The sequence below is a fragment of the Brassica rapa genome, chromosome A03 (genome assembly GCF_000309985.2).
Source record: "Brassica rapa cultivar Chiifu-401-42 chromosome A03, CAAS_Brap_v3.01, whole genome shotgun sequence".
NCBI lineage: Eukaryota > Viridiplantae > Streptophyta > Magnoliopsida > Brassicales > Brassicaceae > Brassica > Brassica rapa.
Window position 1 is genome coordinate 36810634 of NC_024797.2, and position 19181 is coordinate 36829814.

Genomic DNA, 19181 nt, shown 5'->3' on the forward strand with positions numbered 1-19181 from the left:
ATATATATATATATATGTTTCTTCAACAAACCAAAAGAAAAATAAAAGTTAAAACACAACAAAAACTACAAATTACAAAGCAAGCGGGTTAACTTTCGCATCATTCTTGATCAACTGAGTCACCAGAAACCTCAGGAAGATCGAGGCAACTAAGGGAAGGGTCTGACACTGAAGCAACACAATAATCAAGATCAAGCGAGATCTCTCGGTCTCTAGGACGCCCCAATTCCTCTTCGAGCTTGAAACCACCTTCTCTGTACTCAGTCAAAGCCTCAATACGAGCTCGGACCTCCTGCAAATGAATCTCCGCAGCCGTCTCCTCCTTCTTTTTCTGAAGCTTATCTTTCACCACGGCCAGAACCGTGTCATATTCCCGGGCGAGAGAACGATGAGCAAGATCGCGTTCCTTGCCAGCCGCCGCATCACGACCTTCGATCTCCCGCCTATGCTTTTCCTTCATTGAGTCGAGGTCATTCTAGACAGCAACCTTCTCCACCTCAGTAGCAGCCAACTTCCCCTTCAATACCGCAAACTCGACCTCACGTTGCTTCTCCGTCACTCGAACGGCCTCAAACTCACCTCGGAGTTGTTGAATCGTGAGAAGATGACCTCCTACCTCCTCCTTACTCGGAAAGTCAGCCAACTGCCTCTCCATAAAAGCAGCGTATTTCATTGCTCGCCTCCATAGCCTAAGCAAAAGCAACGACAGAGTTCATGCAGTCGTCATTTAACCCAACAGAACATCAGAAGCAATTGCGGGATAGATTACCTTAGCATTCGCGACCGCCATCCGAATATAAGCATAACGTTCAGGCATGTCACCCATAGAAGGAAGCTCGCATCCCTTCTCTCTGATCTTGCGCCAGATCAAAGCGAGACTCTCGGGGTTCTCAAGGATTGGTACCTTGTTGTTGTACAAAAACCTCCACGAGGTGGTATCCTGCACATCTGGAAGATGAGCGCTCGGATCGACCTGAGAAGTACCTTCAGCAGAAGCTCGCAACGGTGGAGGAAGCCCCGAGCACGGGGAATTAAAACTCACATAATTGATTTCTTCTAGGGCTCGACGTTGGTGTCGGTGACGGTGAGTCGATGAATCGACGTCGGCATCAAGGGCTCGATCACCAACAGAACCAGTTGAAGCATTCGTCGCCTTACGAACCCCACCCACGGGAACGGCGATCGACACATGCCTAGCCAAAAGACCAGGAGACTGAGCCTGCAACCTCGATCTAAGAGTTGGTCCACGTCGAGCTTTTTGAGCTCGTTCCAACGACCCAACTTCAGAAGACTCGTCAGGACAGTCGGGTAACACCTCCTTCTCCCTCGCTCCTGATCGAAACATATTTGAGGAACTGAGGGACGCACAAACATTTGGATCTTTCCGAAAAAGGGAAAAGAGGAAAGATCGACTTACTTTTGTTACGACGACCTTTCGTCGGTCGAACAGGACCGTCGGACCAATAGGAGTAGCACGATTTCTACCCGGTTGAAGAGCGTAAGCAGCTCGAATTCGATCTATGGTAAATGCGAGCTATCGAGTGCTACCTCGCCGCAGAGTGGCGATCAACCAACGAAGCTCGGGAGTCATAGGCGCATGACCAAAGGGCTCTACAAATAAGTGCAGAAATTTTAAAAACGCCAAAAGAGATTGAAGAGTAAAATTCGCCTCGAGAAAAAAAAACTTACCAATCTTGTCGGACCACTCCCTAGGGATCCTCCAGAAATCGAAATCACCGACTGACGCCGGGTTAATCTTGAAAACGAAAAACTTCTCCCTCCACCGGTCATCCCTGTTAGGGATACCATCTATGATAGAATGGCCGGGTCGAGGAGCGAGAATCATGGTACCGGGAAAGCCATTGTTCCTCTTAATAGCAAACAGTTGCTCTAACTCCTCGAGGCCAAACTCGAGACCTTCCTCCCTAGCTCGGATCCACGAAGCTAAGAAGTAGCAAAAGAAATTAGTCGCCATCTGGGCAAAAGCCATCCCAAGCTCCGCAAGCGCCTCAAGAAGAAAGCAAGGAAGAGGAAACGACAAGCCTCCATCTTCGAAATGCAACATGTAGGCCCCACAGTACCCCGGCCTAACAGTCTCCAGAGTTTCATCATCGTTGGGAGCTTCGATCTCGACGGCATAATCAATTCCCCAGAGTTCGTAAAGGGCCTCAATGTGTTTTCCCTGGATGATTGTCGGGAGATGAGGACAGAATTTCTCAGATGCCATAGATTCCTACAGGAAAAAACACCAAGAGGAGGACGGTGAGAGAAAAAGTAGAATCGTGGGGTTGAAGAAGATGATATAATCGGTAAAATATAATATATATATACAAAAAATTGTTCCCGAAGCACTTAAAATTAACCGGCCACGAACTATCGATCTCAACCACACAATTTGAAAATGGCCGACAAGTCAAATCAAGCCGATGCGCGTGACGTCCCACTTCCCGAGAATCGCGACGACGCCGGGTTATGTCAGTTTTCACCCTTTCGGTTTCTCAATAAACCAAAAGGGCTGGGGGACAAATGTTGGTCTCAATTTCGGTCAATACATTAATGGGCCACGATCGAGGATATGGGCCGTAAAGCGCGGAAGCCCATAGCAAGTGTACGAGCTCGAGACAGAGACTTCGAGGGCCCAGAGGTCGCAGAACAAGGTACGGAGATTGCGGAGCGGTTACGGATATCACGAAGTCGACCTACTGTAAAGAGAAGAGAACATACATGGAGAAGAACACACTGAAAACCCTAGAGAGAGAGACAGCCACACTTCGACCTTGTTTTCATCCATCTTACGATCCTTTCTCTTAATGATCTCGTTGTAACGTTCGATCTTGTTTTACTCATTGTATTAGATCTTATTCATCAATAAAAGTCCATTTTTGCCTTCCGTAAACTGCTTATATCGTTGTGTTCTAAAGATATTGTTGCCTACATCATTTAGCTTCCCTTGATTAAACTCCCGATTACTATCAAATTCTTTGTGTAGATTTTAAGATCTACACTAGTTATAACCATAAATATTAATTTATGATTTGATGGGACCATGTATTTATTTAAGTGTTTAATTTTTATTATCTTATTACTTATTGAATTATATCATATTTTACATTGATCAAATCTGAAGTCGAATAAATTTATCAACATATAGATTATTCATGGCAATTTGAGTTAACAAATACCTCGAAACTTCATTTATTTCGTCTCCGCTCTTGGTGTTGGATTGAAGAAAATGACAAACCCTGGAAGCGGCGTGTTGTTCATGAAGAATATACGGGCCTCTCGTTATTGGGCTCAATTCTGTAACCAAAATAAAAAATGAAACGCATGAGCCCAATGTCACTTTAATAAAACGCAGGGTTTGGGAAGAGGAACACATGTCACTCCCAAAAGCTCGATTTTCTGACATGTATGCTAAGATGACGCGCTCAGGAGAAAGATAACATTTATATATATATAGATAGATTGTAAGAACAAATAATTAAAATTACACAAATTATATAACATACAATTTTAATTTAATTTAAAATAGAAAATTATTTTTCTTATATAATTTAATATCCGAGGGACTAAGATCGGATATTCACACCCTGCTTGGCATTACCAATTGGGGGAGGGGGATGGGCAACTATTTGGGCATTCCGGAGAGTCTAGGGAGATAAAAAAAATTCAGATTTTTTGGGTTTTTAAATGAACGATTAAATACTAAAGTGAACGGTTGGACAGTTCGGTTTCTTACAAGAGGGGGAAAAAGAGGTGTTGATTAAATCAGTAGCATCAGCAAAACCAACATATGTAATGTCATGTTTCTGACTTCCCAAAGGGGTCACTAAGAAAATAACAAGTACCATTTCCCATTGGGGGGGGTGGGGGGGGGGGGGGGGTTGCGGAAACAAAAAAAGAATTCATTGGCATTACCAATTGGGGGAGGGGGATGGGCAACTATTTGGGCATTCCGGAGAGTCTAGGGAGATAAAAAAATTCAGATTTTTTGGGTTTTTAAATGAACGATTAAATACTAAAGTGAACGGTTGGACAGTTCGGTTTCTTACAAGAGGGGGAAAAAGAGGTGTTGATTAAATCAGTAGCATCAGCAAAACCAACATATGTAATGTCATGTTTCTGACTTCCCAAAGGGGTCACTAAGAAAATAACAAGTACCATTTCCCATTTGGGGGGGGGGGGGTGGAGGGGGGGGGGTTTGCGGAAACAAAAAAAGAATTCATTGGCTGTCATGGGATAAAGTGTGTACACACAAGGAGGAGGGAGGAGGGGGCTGAATTTTAGATATCTCCAAGACTTCAATACAGCTTTGTTGGCAAAGGAGTTCTGGCGGTTAATTGACAAACCAGATTGCTTGTTCTCGAAGGTTTTTAAAGGAAGATATTTCAGAAATACCGATCCTATGGACGACCATATATCTTATTCATTCTCTTACGGTTGGAGAAGCATCCGTTCAGCTAGATCTCTGGTTAAAAAATGGCTAATCAAAAGAGTGGGAACCGGACAGTCTATTTATGTATGGACAGATCCGTGGATCCCCGCTCCTTGCCCGAGGTCAGCACAACCAAAATAAATACCCAACTTTTAAACCCTAATTTAAGGGTGGAACACTTCATTAATCCGGTTGATTGTTCATGGAATGTGAATTTTCTTAATACTTATATACATCCTGACGATGTGAAGATCATTCGAGGTTTGGCGGTCAGTAGAAGTTATAGGCCGGACACGTATGGATGGATTTTACGGAATCTGGTAAATATTCGCTTAAATCAGGCTTTAAGATTTAATCTTCATTTCCTGATACAGAGAAAAGGACGATTGTGTATGGACCAAATATAAAACCTTTGCTTGCATATTCTTGGAAACTGAAATGTCCCCCAAAATTGAAGCATTTTGTGTGGCAAATTTTATTGGTACGCTACCGGTCTTCAAAAATCTAAAGACTTAGGGGGATAGATTGCGATTTACGTTGTAGTATGTGTGGGGCGGAGGAGGAGTCTACTAACCATGTACTTTTTGAATGTCCACCAGCACTACAATTATTGGCACTATCCATGATTTCTTCCGCTCCAGGGGTTTTCCCATCATCCTCGGTCAACACAAGTATGGATTATTTATTTTGGAGGTTGCAGAAAGAGGATGAGTTTAGCTATTTCCCATGGTTATTATGGTATATATCGAAGTCTAGGAATGATAAGGTCTACTCGAATAAGAATGGAAACCCGCAGAAGATCCTTTGCCTAGCTGTTGTGAAAGCAAGATATGGATGGAGGCGCAAGTAACAGTTAAGAATCAATATGAGCATTTCCATCATGGGAGTTTGTACCAGGCTACTGACTGGATTTCATTGGATAATACGAAGATTTGTTATATTGATGGAGCCTGGAAAAAAAAAGATAGATTCACGGGTCAAGGATGGTTATGTCGAAGTAATGGCTCGGCAGATGTTATGATGGGGGATGAATCTCCGTAGAAGTCTATCTCCTCTGCATGTTGAGTGTGAAGCATTGATATGGGCTATGGAGTGCATGAAGTTCCTTATGTTCTCTGATGTAGTGTTTGCAACGGATTTTTTTCAATTGGTGAAGATGGTATCGACACCGGAGGACTAGCCAGCTTTCTCTACACACATGGAAGAATTCAGACGCATTTAGTGTTTCTTCTCTGATTTCCGAATCAGACATATTCCAAGAGCACAAAACATATTGGCAGACACACTTGCACGTGGTGCGAGAAGTTTTACAGCTATGCTCAATGTCGATTCCACACCACCGGCTTGGCTCTCCGAACCGGCTGGCGTAGTTATTTAGTTTAGTAGTTGTTGTCAAAAAAAAAATCAGCTTCTCATGGACTTGATGTTTCTCTTCTAGAAGAACTATTTTCAAATACATAACAGAAAATACTTGTTGTCATGTAGTTTTTTACAATTGTAAACACACAAATATTAATCTTGTAAGTTCTCTGGTGAGAGATCAAAAAGGTCTAGTTTGTTCTTCAAAGTATATTAACTCATGTAGAGATATACCTCTGGCTTCATTAGGTTCATAGTAAACCTAGTCGTCTCTGAGAATCTTATTTTTATAAGTTGTAGCCAAAAGAAGACCTAAAACCCCCCCAAACCACAAAAGACATTTATAGAAAAGAGAAGCCCTGATTCATTATTTTGAATCCTTATCTCCTACTCGAACTTCGAAGGGAACATATAATAAAGATATTAACTATAGGGTGAAGGTTCAGCTTCTTGTTTGTCTCTGGCAATGTTGTATGAAGTATACACTATAAAAACATGATATGCTTACTGTTTGAACCGAGACTGTCGATAAACTAGTAAAGAGAAAGGACGAGTTCTCGTCGGTGGGTCAAGACAAAGACGTGTTTTATTAGATCAATGAGTCGAAACAGTATTACAAAAGGGGAAGAGAACAGAGGAAATAGTCCGGTGAAGGCTAGTTCGTCGGACCGTACAAGTCGGCGAGATGTAAGATATAAAACTCTAAGTCTAGCCGAAAGTGAGTGTAGTGATTTGCGGATCCCCTTCCTTGTTGCCTTTCCTTCTCCTTTTATAGACAAATGCTCGTTGACCTAATGTTCTCTGTCTCGATGGGCCTCCTCGAGTAGTTGGGCCGAGGTGTCGGGCCGCTGAGTCACGTCGTCGAGCCGACGGCGTTCAATTAGTCGTCTCGACGGTCAGAAGTAGTCTAAAGCCGAGCTGATCGCCGACTCGCAAGTCAACGAGCCGACTTTCTTTGTTGTGATCATGTGTCTGGATAATTGTCTTGTGGGCCTTTTGGGAGGGCTAGGCCCATACCCAACACTTACTTGTAGGGATCCAAAGATTCAAACCTTTTTTCTTATGTTTTATTTTTTGGTGGCAGTTGCTAAGTGTTGTTGCCTTCCAGTGAAGATAGACATTCTCAGCTTTTTTTTTTATTTTATTTAAGGCAATAGATAGACATCATCAGCTCAAGACCAAACTTTCTCAGGCCATCTCCAACCCAACTTCAAAACACTATTTTAGTATAATTTTGACACAAAAACCTTCTCCAACCTAATACTAAAAATCACACCATTTTAGTGCAACACTATAATTTCACACCAAATTTGGTGTGACACTATTCACCACACTAAAACACTATTCATCCCACTAAAATATTATTCACTTATTTTATTAATAAAATAGACAATTAAATAAATGATAAATAAAAACATAAATACATATAATATTATAAATATAACTGTGAAGTTTAGTGTTATGATTGGAGAAGAATTTTTTTTTTTAGTGTTGAAATTACACTAAAATAGTGTGATTTTGACATTAAAATAGTGTTATGAGTTAGAGATGCTCTAATTCAAACCTCTTAAGCCCAAAAACCCTACTCTGAGTGTACACTAACCAAACTCAGTTTCCGAACTTCTTATTCTCAATCTAGAGATGAATGTTGCTTTAAGAACTCTCCGTTTTGTTGCCTGAAACGAAGCTTATATTTCACAAGCCACCAACCCAAAGAAATATTCAGAAAAAAAAACAGTAAATATTTCCGTTTTAATTGTAAGTTTGTAACTAAAGCTTATAAAATGAAAATATAAGTAGAGACCATATTATCTTAAGTTTACGCATAAGAAAACCAAAGAGCAACGAAACATATATTATTATATCAATCCACACATATTTATGGATATACCACAAGGAAAGGCCCTTCTCTTAGCTGCGTCTAGGCTAAGCATTAAAGATTCAAATTATTATGCCAGTCAGATTGCATATTAGAAGAAAACATGTGGGATCCAAGTAAAATTGAGATTACAAAAGCACAAAATGGGATACATAAATCAAGACCTCATCTTTTGGTTCCCCTTGTCATTATACAAAGGAGTAAGGATATCTAAAACTGGGACAAACCTTGAGGTTGCTCACTGTTGTGGGAGTGACTTGTGGTCTACTTGTCCTTTATAGATAGCCAACAACTCAGGCACCAGCTCGTCATGCTTCATCACATACTTGTTCAAGAACTTCGGATCCGTACACGACAAAACAGACGACACTGGAGGGAGTTCACTCCCAATCAACCCTTTGGACAAGAGAGCTTTGATCACGTTACACCTTGGCACAATCCTCTTGTCCAAGCTGTAACCAGCAACCTGAGGGTGCAAAGCAACGGCCTTCACCGTCCAATTCATCTCCTTCAGCAAAAACTCAGTCTTCTTTATAACCGACTCCGTGGAATACTCAATGCAGAGAGGATAGCGTTTGACCATCATGGCAAACTCATCCCTGCTGAACCCTAACCCTAGAAACGTCTCCATGGAGCTCAGCATCTTGGTCTTGGAGACTTTCAGGAAAGTAGGAGTGCTCCTGAAGATCTCCCATATATCTTCGACAGTGAAGCCTAAAGTCTTATAGACTTCAACTTTCTCCTCAATCGTCTTGTCGCTCATTTGGTAAAGCATGCGGAGAGCTAGGACAAACTTTGAGGTGGTCGGATCAAAACCCATCTCGATGACCCTCTTGAGGGAAGCATCGAAGTTCTCTTTTCCGCAAATGGGCTGAGATTTGGAGATGAGCAAGGGGAGTAAGAGCTTCTGAGGCATACCTAAACCTCTAAGAACAGATACGTTTCTGACTTTGTTCTCTAAACTAGTACCCTGTGGGAAAGAGTCATCATTACTATCTGCTTCGATGATGCATTTGACAGAGTCATAGTATATGCTGATAGACTTCTTTCCCAAGATCTCTGGAACTTTGGAGATAATCTCGGTGAGCTCGGAGGTTGAAGCTCCTCTGGAAAGCAGCAACTTGAGCTTGGGAGCGAGTGTTTTCTCAGCGTCTAGTGTTAGGACTTGTGGGTACTCTGTAATGATGGTGGAGATCTGAGAATCTGTGAAAGCGTGACTCTTTAGAAGATTCAGAACCGAATCTGGGTTTCTGTCTTCGTCTTCGAGACTGAGTTTCTTTGAGATTGATTCGGCGAGTTTTGAAGTCAGACCCAGTGAGCCAACGAGGTAAGACACTGTAAAGTTCTGACCATCTTGAAGGATTGCTGCACTAGTAGAGGAAAAGGAGTTGGAGAAAGGATATTCATTTAAATGACGCCATTTCTGCAACTCGCAGAACCTTCTTCCATGGAGTATCAAAGAATACATTACAGAGGAGAAAGAAGAGAAAGAGGCAAATGATGACTGGACAATCGGTGTGATCCGTCGTCCGTTCACTCGGAAATAGGGTTTATGATGCAAATGGACCTTTACGGCCCATTATCCAACTAATAGTATGCACCTTTTTCATATATGATAATATATAATCATCTTCTTTTTTTAACACTAAAATCCTTTGGCTTAGAGCATGAGCATTAGTGAACTCCCTTGGTGTTCACAAGATTTTTTTAATATTTTTTACTAGGTCCATGAATAGTTATGAACCTGTATTTGTTTTTTTCTGCATTGGTGAACCTGTAAAAGGAGTTCATAAGAATAAAATAATAATATTTGTTTTTTTTAAATTTCAAAATATTAAAAATATTATTAAATTTTTGAAAACTATTTATTCAGTACATTAAAAGAGTAGATAACGTAAATTGAGAAATTGAAAAACATACAAAGCTTATTCATCTTCATCACCAAACTTTTGTCAAATATTTTCCATTAAATCAGCTTTCAAACGAGCATGCTTCTCTTGATCTCGGATTTCTCTGCGCATGCCTAACATATCACCAGCATGAATACTTTCTCTGCTTGTCACCTTTGAACTTCTGTTTGACTCTTCTGATTCGAACTCAGAAGTATTTATTTGAGCGTATCCGTGTCGTTCGTTCTCTACTAACATATTGTGCAATATGACACAAGTTCTCATTATCTTTCCTATCTTTTCCTTGTCCCATTGTAGAGCTGGGTTTTTAACAATTGCAAACCTCGACTGCAATACTCCAAAAGCCCGTTCGACATCTTTTCTGGCGGATTCTTGCTTTTCTGCAAATTTCTCGGCTTTAGGACTTTGAGGAAGTGGGATGGATTGGATAAATGTTGACCAGTTTGGATAAATTCCGTCAGTAAGATAGTAGGCCATACGATAAGTGTGGTTGTTGACCTTGAACTTAACTTTAGGTGCTCGACCATGTAAGATGTCATAAAAAACAGGTGACCGATCAAGAACATTGATATCGTTGAGTGTACCTGGTAAGCCGAAAAATGCGTGCCATATCCAAAGATCTTGTGATGCCACGGCTTCTAAGACAATTGTCGGCTTTCCTGAGCCCCGTGTGAACTGACCTTTCCAAGCCGTTGGGCAGTTTTTCCACTCCCAATGCATACAGTCGATGCTGCCTATCATTTCCGGAAACCCGCGTACGTCTCCAACATCGAGTAATCGTTGAAGATCCTCGGCTGTAGAGCTTCGTAGATATTCTTCTCCAAACAATTGTATTATTGCATCAGTGAAATTTGCCAAACATAAACGTGCTGTACTGTCACCAAGTCGGAGATATTCATCATATGTATCTCCCGATTGACCATATGCCAGCATACGTATAGCTGCCGTACACTTTTGAAGTGGAGAAAGCCCGTTCCTTCCGCAAGCACTTCGTCTTTGCTGAAAGTATGGAACTTCATTACTTATACGTTCGACAATGCGAAGGAACAATGGCTTGTTCATTCGAAAACGCCTCCTAAACATTTCTGGTGGGTATGTAGGATTATCATTGAAATAATCGTTCCACAGCTGATTGTGTCCTTGTTCCCGATCTCTTTCGATATAAGCCCGTCTCCTCGCCTTGTTGGGGTGAGCATGAATCACTGAGTCGATGTAATTATCAACAACTTGGTCGACCATTTCTTCTAAAACTTCATCAACTTCATCACTCGATGAGGAAGACATTGGTGGGTTTTTTTTTTCCTAAAAAACAAAAGGGGATTTGTAACTTAAATTTAATAAATTGTACATATTTCTATAATTCTATTAATTTTTTCAAGGTCTATATTTTTTCACATTATATCATCTTCTATCAATTTTTTTGCAAGGTCTATAAATTGTACATATTTCTATAATTCTAGTATTCTCTCATAATTTTTCATAAACTTCATCACTTTATTGTTTTTCATAAGCTATTTTTTTTTCCATTATTCTCTCATATTTTTTCATAAACTTCATCACTTTATTGTTTTTCATAGGCTATATTTTTTTTCCATTAATCTCTCATAATTTTTCATAGGCTACTTTTTTTTTCCATTAATCTCTCATATTTTTTCATAAACTTCATCACTTTATTGTTTTTCATAGGCTATTTTTTTTTCCATTAATCTCTCTTAAACTTCATCACTTTATTGTTTTTCATCATCCTATTATATCAATTTTTTTCATTAATCTCTCTTATTTTTCCACTTTATTTCATTTTGTATCTAAATCTATTGGGTTTTCAATTTTTATCATCTAATAAATTGCACATATTTCTAAAATTCTAAAATGTTTCACATTATATCATCTTTTTCATAAGTTTTTAGTTTCACTTACCTTGATACCTTGAAGAAAGAAGGTTGAAGAGTTCTTTAGGTTGGAAGGTTGAAGCTTGTTGTTTGAGCACCACGATGACAAAGAAGGTTGTTGAAGTGTGTTGTTACAGAAGATAGATGGTTTACATAAGATAGATGGTTTACAACTTGTTGAAGTGTTCTTTTGGTTGGAAGCTTGAAGCTAGTTGTCGCTTTTATTGTAGTGAAATGGGACAAAGAAGAGAAGAGAACTAAGAGAGAAACAAGTTGTTGTGCTTATAAAGTTAGGAACACATAGTTTATATAGAGACATACATCAAGTTTATTACATCCGTGAATCAATGTTACAACAAAACAAAAGAAGTCACTTTCTGATCCGTGACTGAAGTGTAGCATGAAACAAAAGGCTACACTTTCACCTACTACCCGCGGCTTAACATATAGAAACAAACAAAAGACACCTTCACCTGCAACACCTTCCCACCCGTGACCTGCTAGACCGTGTCCTTTAAACCCGTGACCTGCAAAAGAAAAGACAAGATTTTCAATCAACCAAAAGAGAAGTAATAAAACCATTTAGAGATGAAGCTCTACGATTCAATCAAGCAAAACAACTAAGCAGATTCAATTAAGCTCTACGATTCAATCAAATTAATAAACATTCAAGCAAGCAAAACTACTTAACTGACCAACTAAAGCATTTCTGAGATGAGTTTAGTCTTAAGAGCAATTTCTTGGTCAGAAAGTGTTTCCACTTTTTTGGCTAGGAGGCGATCAAGTATCTTTTGTTTGGAGATGGTATTTTTCTGAGCAAGGATGCTATGGATTTGATCAAAAGCTGCCTCGTTTGGCTTTTTTCGCTTCGCTGCTTTGCTGGCCTTAACACCCACCGGCCTCGCCTCATCCTCCTCAACCACCACCTCCGCATCAGCTTCCTTCCTTTTCTCCTTCGAGATAGCGTGGGATCTCCATTTCTGATCAAACCTCAGTTCCCTCCAGCAGTGTTCTAGTATGAACTTCAGTTTGTAGTCATTGAAGAAGATGTCATGCGCCGCCTTCATGACATCATTCTCACTGTGGCCACTCGCCTGCTCCTTCAACGCAGCTTCATGGCATCCCACAAATTTACAAACCTGCTCATTCACTCTTCCCCACCTCTGCTTACATTGACCCCACTCCCTAGGAGCAGAGCCAATGAGCTGAGGACTGGAATTGAAATAGCCCTCTATTCGCTTCCAAAACGACCCCATTTTCTGTTCATTACTAACTATGGGATCTTTGCTGGTGTTCAACCAAGCACTGATCAACACAAGGTCTTCTTTGGTTGACCACTTTCTCCTTTCCGGAGGCTTAACTATCCCGGGAGAGTTAACACCTGGCTCAGCAGAGTCTACGTCTATTGGTGGACTGCTCTGCGAAGCTAACAGGTTCACAAACCCGGGAGAGTTAAGGGAAAAAGGGTCCATGTTTGTGGTGTTTTGGTTTGGGTTGGTGTCTAGATGTTTCTGTGAATTTTAAGTGTGGAGTTACTATGTTTTTAAAGTAGTTTGTACGTCTACAATGAGAGAAAATTAAAAGGACTCTACCAACCAAAATTAATTACACAACCCATTACAAAACGACTAGATACCTATGAGCAGATACACATCAAATCATGCGAAACAATTAACTCTTCTAGTACTAGATACCAAAATTAATTACAGAAGCCATTAATGTTTGTTTATAAAATATCTACTTGTACATCTAGTTCTCCTTCTAGTTCTTGTTGTGGTTGTAGTTAACTTTAGTCCTAGTTCTAGTTGTACTTGTAGTTCTACTTCTAATTCAAACGACAGATATCAATGAGTCTAACCTTTGGTTGTCAATCGAAGCAGACCTTCTCGAGGGTATCGACCTGCACACTGAGGTCATATACCTGCTCATTGAGGTCATAGACCTGCTCGTTGAGTAATTTAACCTGTTCCTGGACATGGGAAAAATAAAGGATATTTGTGTTAGTCACTGTAAAAAAAAAATATGGAAAAAATTATTACAGCGATGAAAGAGGAATGTTTCACTAACCTCAAGTGTCTCGATCTGTTTTGTGAGATGCGAGACCCCCATCATCACCTGCTCAGCCTCCTCCACCCGTTTAGTCAGCCTCTCCAGCTCCTCCTGCATACCTATAACCCAAGGTTGACGATAATGGAACCCATCAGCCTTGGTTACAACATAAATAAAAATCAGACTCTTTTGGATTTACAACAATAACAACAATGATATACAACTTAGCAAAGTGTAGTTTTACACCAGAGACTTTACCTCATAGTTTTTGCACGTAAAGAACCGCTTCCCAAGAAGAGTGTCGTAGTCCTCCTTCCCGCAAACCTCGTTAATGAGTCTCCCACCACACGGACACCTTCTAGGAATCCCGTACTCGGAATCGGCCACGAACCCTAACATGTTGATGTGGTGGTTTTGCCTCTTTGAATGTCTTCTATCTTCTGCCGGATCCATCTGAAAACAAAATTGAAAATTTTGTCGAAATTAAACCTTAATAACGAAACAAAAGGATTAAACGAAACCAAATTTGAACCCCCATGACGATTTAAACAATAAAACAAAACCCATAACTTGATTTACAAACATTACTGGAAACCCGTAAGTCGATATGAAAACTCAGATCAAAGAACCCAAAAACAAACCACCATCACGATCTCCAACCCTTTATCGAAACCCATATATCGTTTTAGATCCCTAACTCGAAACCCCCAATTTTTTTTCAAAATCCAATTACGGCTTCCAACCCCAAAATCGACCAACAAAAGCTGGGAAACTACTCGAAACTCACCTACGCTCGTGGATACTAGAGATCGTCGTCGATTAGGTGGAGCAAATCGCCGGGAGTCGTCGTCGCACGAAAAATCGCCTCTCACGCCGAAACCCTAGTTTTTTTAGAAAGAGGGGAAAATGAGATGAATCACGACGAAGCCCTTCTTTCCTCCTCGTCAACGCGGAATCGATTGACAAACCCGAGCACGACACGTGGTAAAAATCGCACCTTACGGGTTCATGCCCAAGGCCCGGTTCACGTTTATTATCGCTTTTTTCATTTTCTTTTAATGAAACGGGCCTAAGATTTCGAGCCCATGAACCGTTTAAAAACCGCTAATGCGGATGGTCTTAGACATTGAAGAAATACAAAATCGAATACAAAACCGGTGGAACATGAAAAAATCCCCAGAAGCAAAAGCCCAAAAGAGGGAGACTCAATACTAATCAACAACGATAGGTTTAGATTTAACACACGAGATTGATATTCTAAAAAAAAAGAGAGTGGCACTAAAGCTGGGACTGATAAACCAAAAACTAATTGTCACTTTTCGATAGAATCCGGTAACACCGAAAATGAACTAAGAACCAAAAGCTTGAGCATTTCTCAACCCTAAAGGGATCAATAAGGGATCAACATCGAGCCAAAGTAGAAACAAATTACAAAAGGAAAGATAGCAAGGCTAATTCAACACCAACACTAGCTACTACCAACCACAACTTGCACGACAAAGACCATCACTACACCTAAGAAACAAGTACCAAGGAACTTGAAACTCCACTCGAGAAAACGACAGAGAAGACCACCATTTCTTACATGCAGACACTCACTAGACAGCCAAATGACCTACAAAACAAAGCTGCTCACCTCCTCCCAAGAGAAGAACTGAAGATCAAGTTAACTGCTTCGCCAGAAACCAAAACCTAAGGCCACAACTGTCCAAGGAAAGGTCTTGTAGATACCTCCACAGCGAACACCAATCGCAAAGCCGAACCCAAACAACGAATCTAGGCGGAAACGATAAGACCAGGGAAACAAGAAACTTGAAAGGAGCAGAAGTACCACAGCGGCAATCTAGAACCAACTCGACAAAGGCACTACACCGAACCAAACTAAGGCAATAGAAGGGAATACATCCCACCGTCTGTAATAACCCTCACGAGCCAATAAATTTTTGGTCGAGAAAAATCTCTCTCGACCAGTTTTTAGTTGGCTCAACCAAGATTAATAAAAATAAAAATCGACCCGGAATATTAATTTCTCAACAGGGCTGTGTTGTGGTCGAATTCACTTGATAGTCTTAAATATTTTGGTCGAATTTTTATTAAGTTGGACGAGATTTTTTGAGAACAAGACGAGAGCCAAAGACAAAGATTATTTGGGTGGAAAATTATTAAAAATTATCAACCAACTACTACAATTAGTTTTGGACCAGACTCATGTCTTCCACCAGCCTGATTGCTCAGTATTTAATCACATGACTTTCACCTGCCTGCGTACCTAGCTTCTTCACTACATGTCACATGAAAATCACAAGCTGCATGTGTGCTTCCTTCCTCTCTTAATTATTATGATTGGCTGGAAACTGCTTCATGGGAGGGAAAGGACAGCATGGTGCAGATGTTGAAGCAGCTTGCTAGCTGTCTCCTTTTATCCTTCTTTGGTCCCTCATCTGGACACTAATCCAAAGACCATCTGAAATATATAAACCTCTCCTCCAGCTGCTTTACCACGTTCTGAAACCTCAGAAAAATCCACAAAATTTTCAGAGAGAAAGAAGAAGAGAAAATCAGTGAGAAAATCAGAAAATTAAATCAAGAAAAAATTTGTTGGTGATTTGACCTTCAGTCCTAGCTCAGTCAGTTGCTGTGAGAAAGATCAGAAGGTAAGATTCTTAAATAAAACCCTAGACCTAGTTCAATTCAGATCATGATCAGGCCTTGATCTTTCTCTTTGATCAGTTTAGCAACAATCTAATCTTGGAGAAGAGGATCAGCTGAGGCCATCTAGTCCTTTGGTTCATCTTGGTAAGCTTCATCTCCTTGCCTCAGACCAGTCTTGATCAGGACCAATTCATATTTAGCTAGGGTGTTGGTTGGATCACTTGTCTAAGTGAATATATGGTTCAGTTTGTTAGTTTCGGCTTGGATTAATTTTCTGTAAACTGCTAGCTAACTGATGGAACTGTCTAGACCTAAGCTGGACTGAACTGATCATGTACTGAATAAACCTTGTCTGAACCGAGCTGATCTGATTTAGGATGAGTAGAAGCAAGCATGGACTGAGCTGAGATGAACCTAGATAAACTATTATAGCTTGAACCAAACTGATCTTGTGATCATTCACTTATGTTTCAGGTCAGAGGTGGAGTAAGGCTTTAGGTATCCAACCAGTTCCAAGACGAATCTCTTAGGTGAGTCTAGAAAGATGTTGAGATTGATTAAGTTAGTAAAGTCTCTGAAATTTATAAGAATGGTGTTATGTTTACTTATTGTGAACTATACATAAAGAGTAATCAAAATTTTAAGTGAGATTAATCCTAATCTTAGTACTTGTTTTCAAGTACTAACCTTAACTATGAAATAATTATGGTTTAATTAAGAATTAATCTTGGTTTAATTGAGACTTAATCTGAGATTAAGTAAAGAGTATTCATGATTAATTAAAAACTATTATTGTATTAATTAAAGATTAATATGAGATTAATTATGGATTAATCTGAGATTAATTAAAAGTTAATTATGAATAATTAAGGATTAATTATGGATTAATTTGAAATAATTATGAAAGTAAAATCATGTGAAGTCTTGTTATATCCACTACCCTAAAACCCCGCATTACCGTGACTTGGTCCTGGAAACGGAACATGGTCATGAAGACACAATAACTCACTAGTCTCAGTTAGCCTCAGTGGTTTCTCGGGTCTAGTATATATATTTTATTTTATATGGTAACGGGCGGTTGTTGTGGAAGTGATGTTTAAAATAAGAATTCACAATGATGATTGGTATACTAAATATAGTACTAGTACTTGCATGATCATGTATATGCATTTGATAATTGTTTTGTTTATTATTGATTGTGTTGTTATTCTAGATTCACTGAGTAAACTGGTTGCTCATGACTCATTCGTGTGTGCAGGTAAACCTTAGGCGGGAGACACTTTACTCTTTTGGACGGAAAGAGCGGCCAACCAGCGGTAGTATTTTGTTGTCCTTGCAACGTACTTTTTGATGTATATTTACTTAAACCGTTGTGAGGGATAAGCCAGAGAATAAAACTATAACACTTTGTAAGATGTTTAAAGTAAATAAATAATGTATAAAAGATGTTTATAAATCACGAGTTCTCATATGATATTAGTCCTTGTCCGGGACGAACTAACTATCGAATATTGCTTTATCGGGTTGAAAAGACTAGTGTAATATCCGATAGGAGCGTCTGTGTTCTTTGGTTGTTGGTCTAAGGCGATCGAATTTATTTCGAGAACCTCGGGTCGACCATCAGGGAACATCGACCGTGTCATTTCCGGTTATCTACGATCAAGGGTGTCACAGAGGTGGTATCAGAGCATTGTTATACAATGCTCTGAATGGGACTTGTTTCAAATAATTTTCGAGTCAAAAATGTGTTGCAAGGATAATTAGGAAATGCTGGTTTGTTCTTTCTTTTAGAAATTGATAGACCTGGGTAGAAACTTACCATGATCTTTCGTTGAAGATGCCACCCAGATAGGCATATTGTGATGGAAATTATCTACCAATACCTATTTTATCATCTTCAGACTCTTCGCCGCCATCTACCCCGACACCACTTCCGACTCCTAGCTTTGGGGCTACACCTTCGGGCTCTAGCTTTGAGACTGACCCGTCTGAAGGGTCATATAATCAGACACCGGTGCACATGCCTTTGTCTCCGGACCCGTACTTTATGGACATCGAGGTGGCTGTGGTACACGATAGTCCAGTGCACGGAGATCATCCCGCAGCTCCTGCATCTCCTGCCGCTCATATTCCACCAGCCTCTGCCGCACCTATTCCTGCAGCACAACCTGAACCAGCGCCAACTGATCCAGCTATAATAGCACTTCTAGAACTGATGGCTGAGATGGTGAATTTGCAACATCAAGCACTGAATGCATATCATGATGCACAGCGTGCTCAGCCAGGTCTAGTACCTACCACTTCTCATCTGAACTTCCTGAAGATAGTCATGGTTATGAAGAACTTGGGGACAAAGCATTACAAGGGAGGCACTGATCCCTTTGAAGTTGATGTGTGGCTTCACAATCTCGAGCAAAACTTTGCTGCAACCCGCTGTCCGGAAGAATTCAAGAAGGACGTGGCTGTTTACTATCTAGAGAAGAACGCCATCAGTTGGTGGTTATGTGAGAGAGGAACTTTGGAGACTTCGATCTGAGTTGGGCAGACTTCCGGTACAGCGTTTGTTCGAAAGTACTTCCCACCGGAGGCCCGTGATCGTTTGGAGGTTAAGTTCATGGATCTAGTTCAGGGAGGATTATCTGTTAGGAAGTATGAGGCAGAGTTCACCCGTCTCAGGAAGTATGTCCACTATGGTCGGGAGGACGAGATGATGGTTATCCGTAAGTTCCTTCGAGGACTTAACCCATATATCAGGAGCAGACTTGAGGCAGTAGAGTTTCATAGGCATGCTGATCTTGTTGAGCGTGCTGTGAATGTTGAGGAGGCTATTGCTGCTGAGAGAGCTTCTTCTAGCCATTCCACACCACCGAGACGTCCATCTGTTCCGTTCCATTCTCAGCCAGATTCTGCTATGCAGCGAGGACGACGAGGTAGAGCTTTTCGGGGAGGTCGTTCTGGAGGTCCTAGACCTAGAACCCCGACTTGTTTCACGTGTGGCCAGCTGGGCC

At 40.5% G+C, this 19181-nt stretch overlaps 3 protein-coding genes across 3 annotated transcripts; all 3 read right to left on the reverse strand.

The window, feature by feature from the left end:
* Nucleotides 1-475: 475 nt before the first annotated feature.
* LOC103841107 lies at nt 476-2227 on the reverse strand. The gene is made up of 4 exons (XM_009117620.2): nt 1690-2227; nt 1549-1611; nt 738-1332; nt 476-689 (listed from the first exon to the last, which is right to left on the reverse strand). Exons 1-4 carry the CDS (start codon nt 2225-2227, stop codon nt 476-478), a joined length of 1410 nt encoding a protein of 469 aa, XP_009115868.1.
* A 5406-nt stretch (nt 2228-7633) lies between these two features.
* On the reverse strand, nt 7634-9195 carry LOC103838705 (transcription termination factor MTERF4, chloroplastic-like). Its single transcript, XM_009115157.3, has one exon. It carries the CDS (start codon nt 9139-9141, stop codon nt 7912-7914), a length of 1230 nt encoding a protein of 409 aa, XP_009113405.2. The 5' UTR covers nt 9142-9195; the 3' UTR covers nt 7634-7911.
* A 430-nt stretch (nt 9196-9625) lies between these two features.
* Nucleotides 9626-10867, reverse strand: LOC103841100. Its single transcript, XM_033287538.1, has 3 exons — nt 10264-10867; nt 10063-10167; nt 9626-9810 (listed from the first exon to the last, which is right to left on the reverse strand). The coding sequence occupies exons 1-3, from the start codon at nt 10865-10867 to the stop codon at nt 9626-9628; spliced, it is 894 nt and encodes a 297-aa protein (XP_033143429.1).
* Between the last annotated feature and the right edge of the window lie 8314 nt (nt 10868-19181).

Excerpts from the sequence above, each read along its gene's own strand:
- LOC103838705 (XM_009115157.3), bottom strand. The coding sequence starts at position 9,141 with ATGTATTCTTTGATACTCCATGGAAGAAGGTTCTGCGAGTTGCAGAAA.
- LOC103841107 (XM_009117620.2), bottom strand. The coding sequence starts at position 2,227 with ATGGCATCTGAGAAATTCTGTCCTCATCTCCCGACAATCATCCAGGGA. Across the intron at positions 1,333-1,548 it reads GATCGCCACTCTGCGGCGAG|GAGCGAGGGAGAAGGAGGTG; the intron begins GTAGCACTCGAT and ends TGTTTCGATCAG. Across the intron at positions 690-737 it reads GCAATTGCTTCTGATGTTCT|GCTATGGAGGCGAGCAATGA; the intron begins GTTGGGTTAAAT and ends GCTTTTGCTTAG.
- LOC103841100 (XM_033287538.1), bottom strand. The coding sequence starts at position 10,867 with ATGTCTTCCTCATCGAGTGATGAAGTTGATGAAGTTTTAGAAGAAATG. Across the intron at positions 10,168-10,263 it reads CTGCCCAACGGCTTGGAAAG|GTACACTCAACGATATCAAT; the intron begins GTCAGTTCACAC and ends TCGGCTTACCAG. Across the intron at positions 9,811-10,062 it reads GGTCAACAACCACACTTATC|AGAACGAACGACACGGATAC; the intron begins GTATGGCCTACT and ends ATATGTTAGTAG.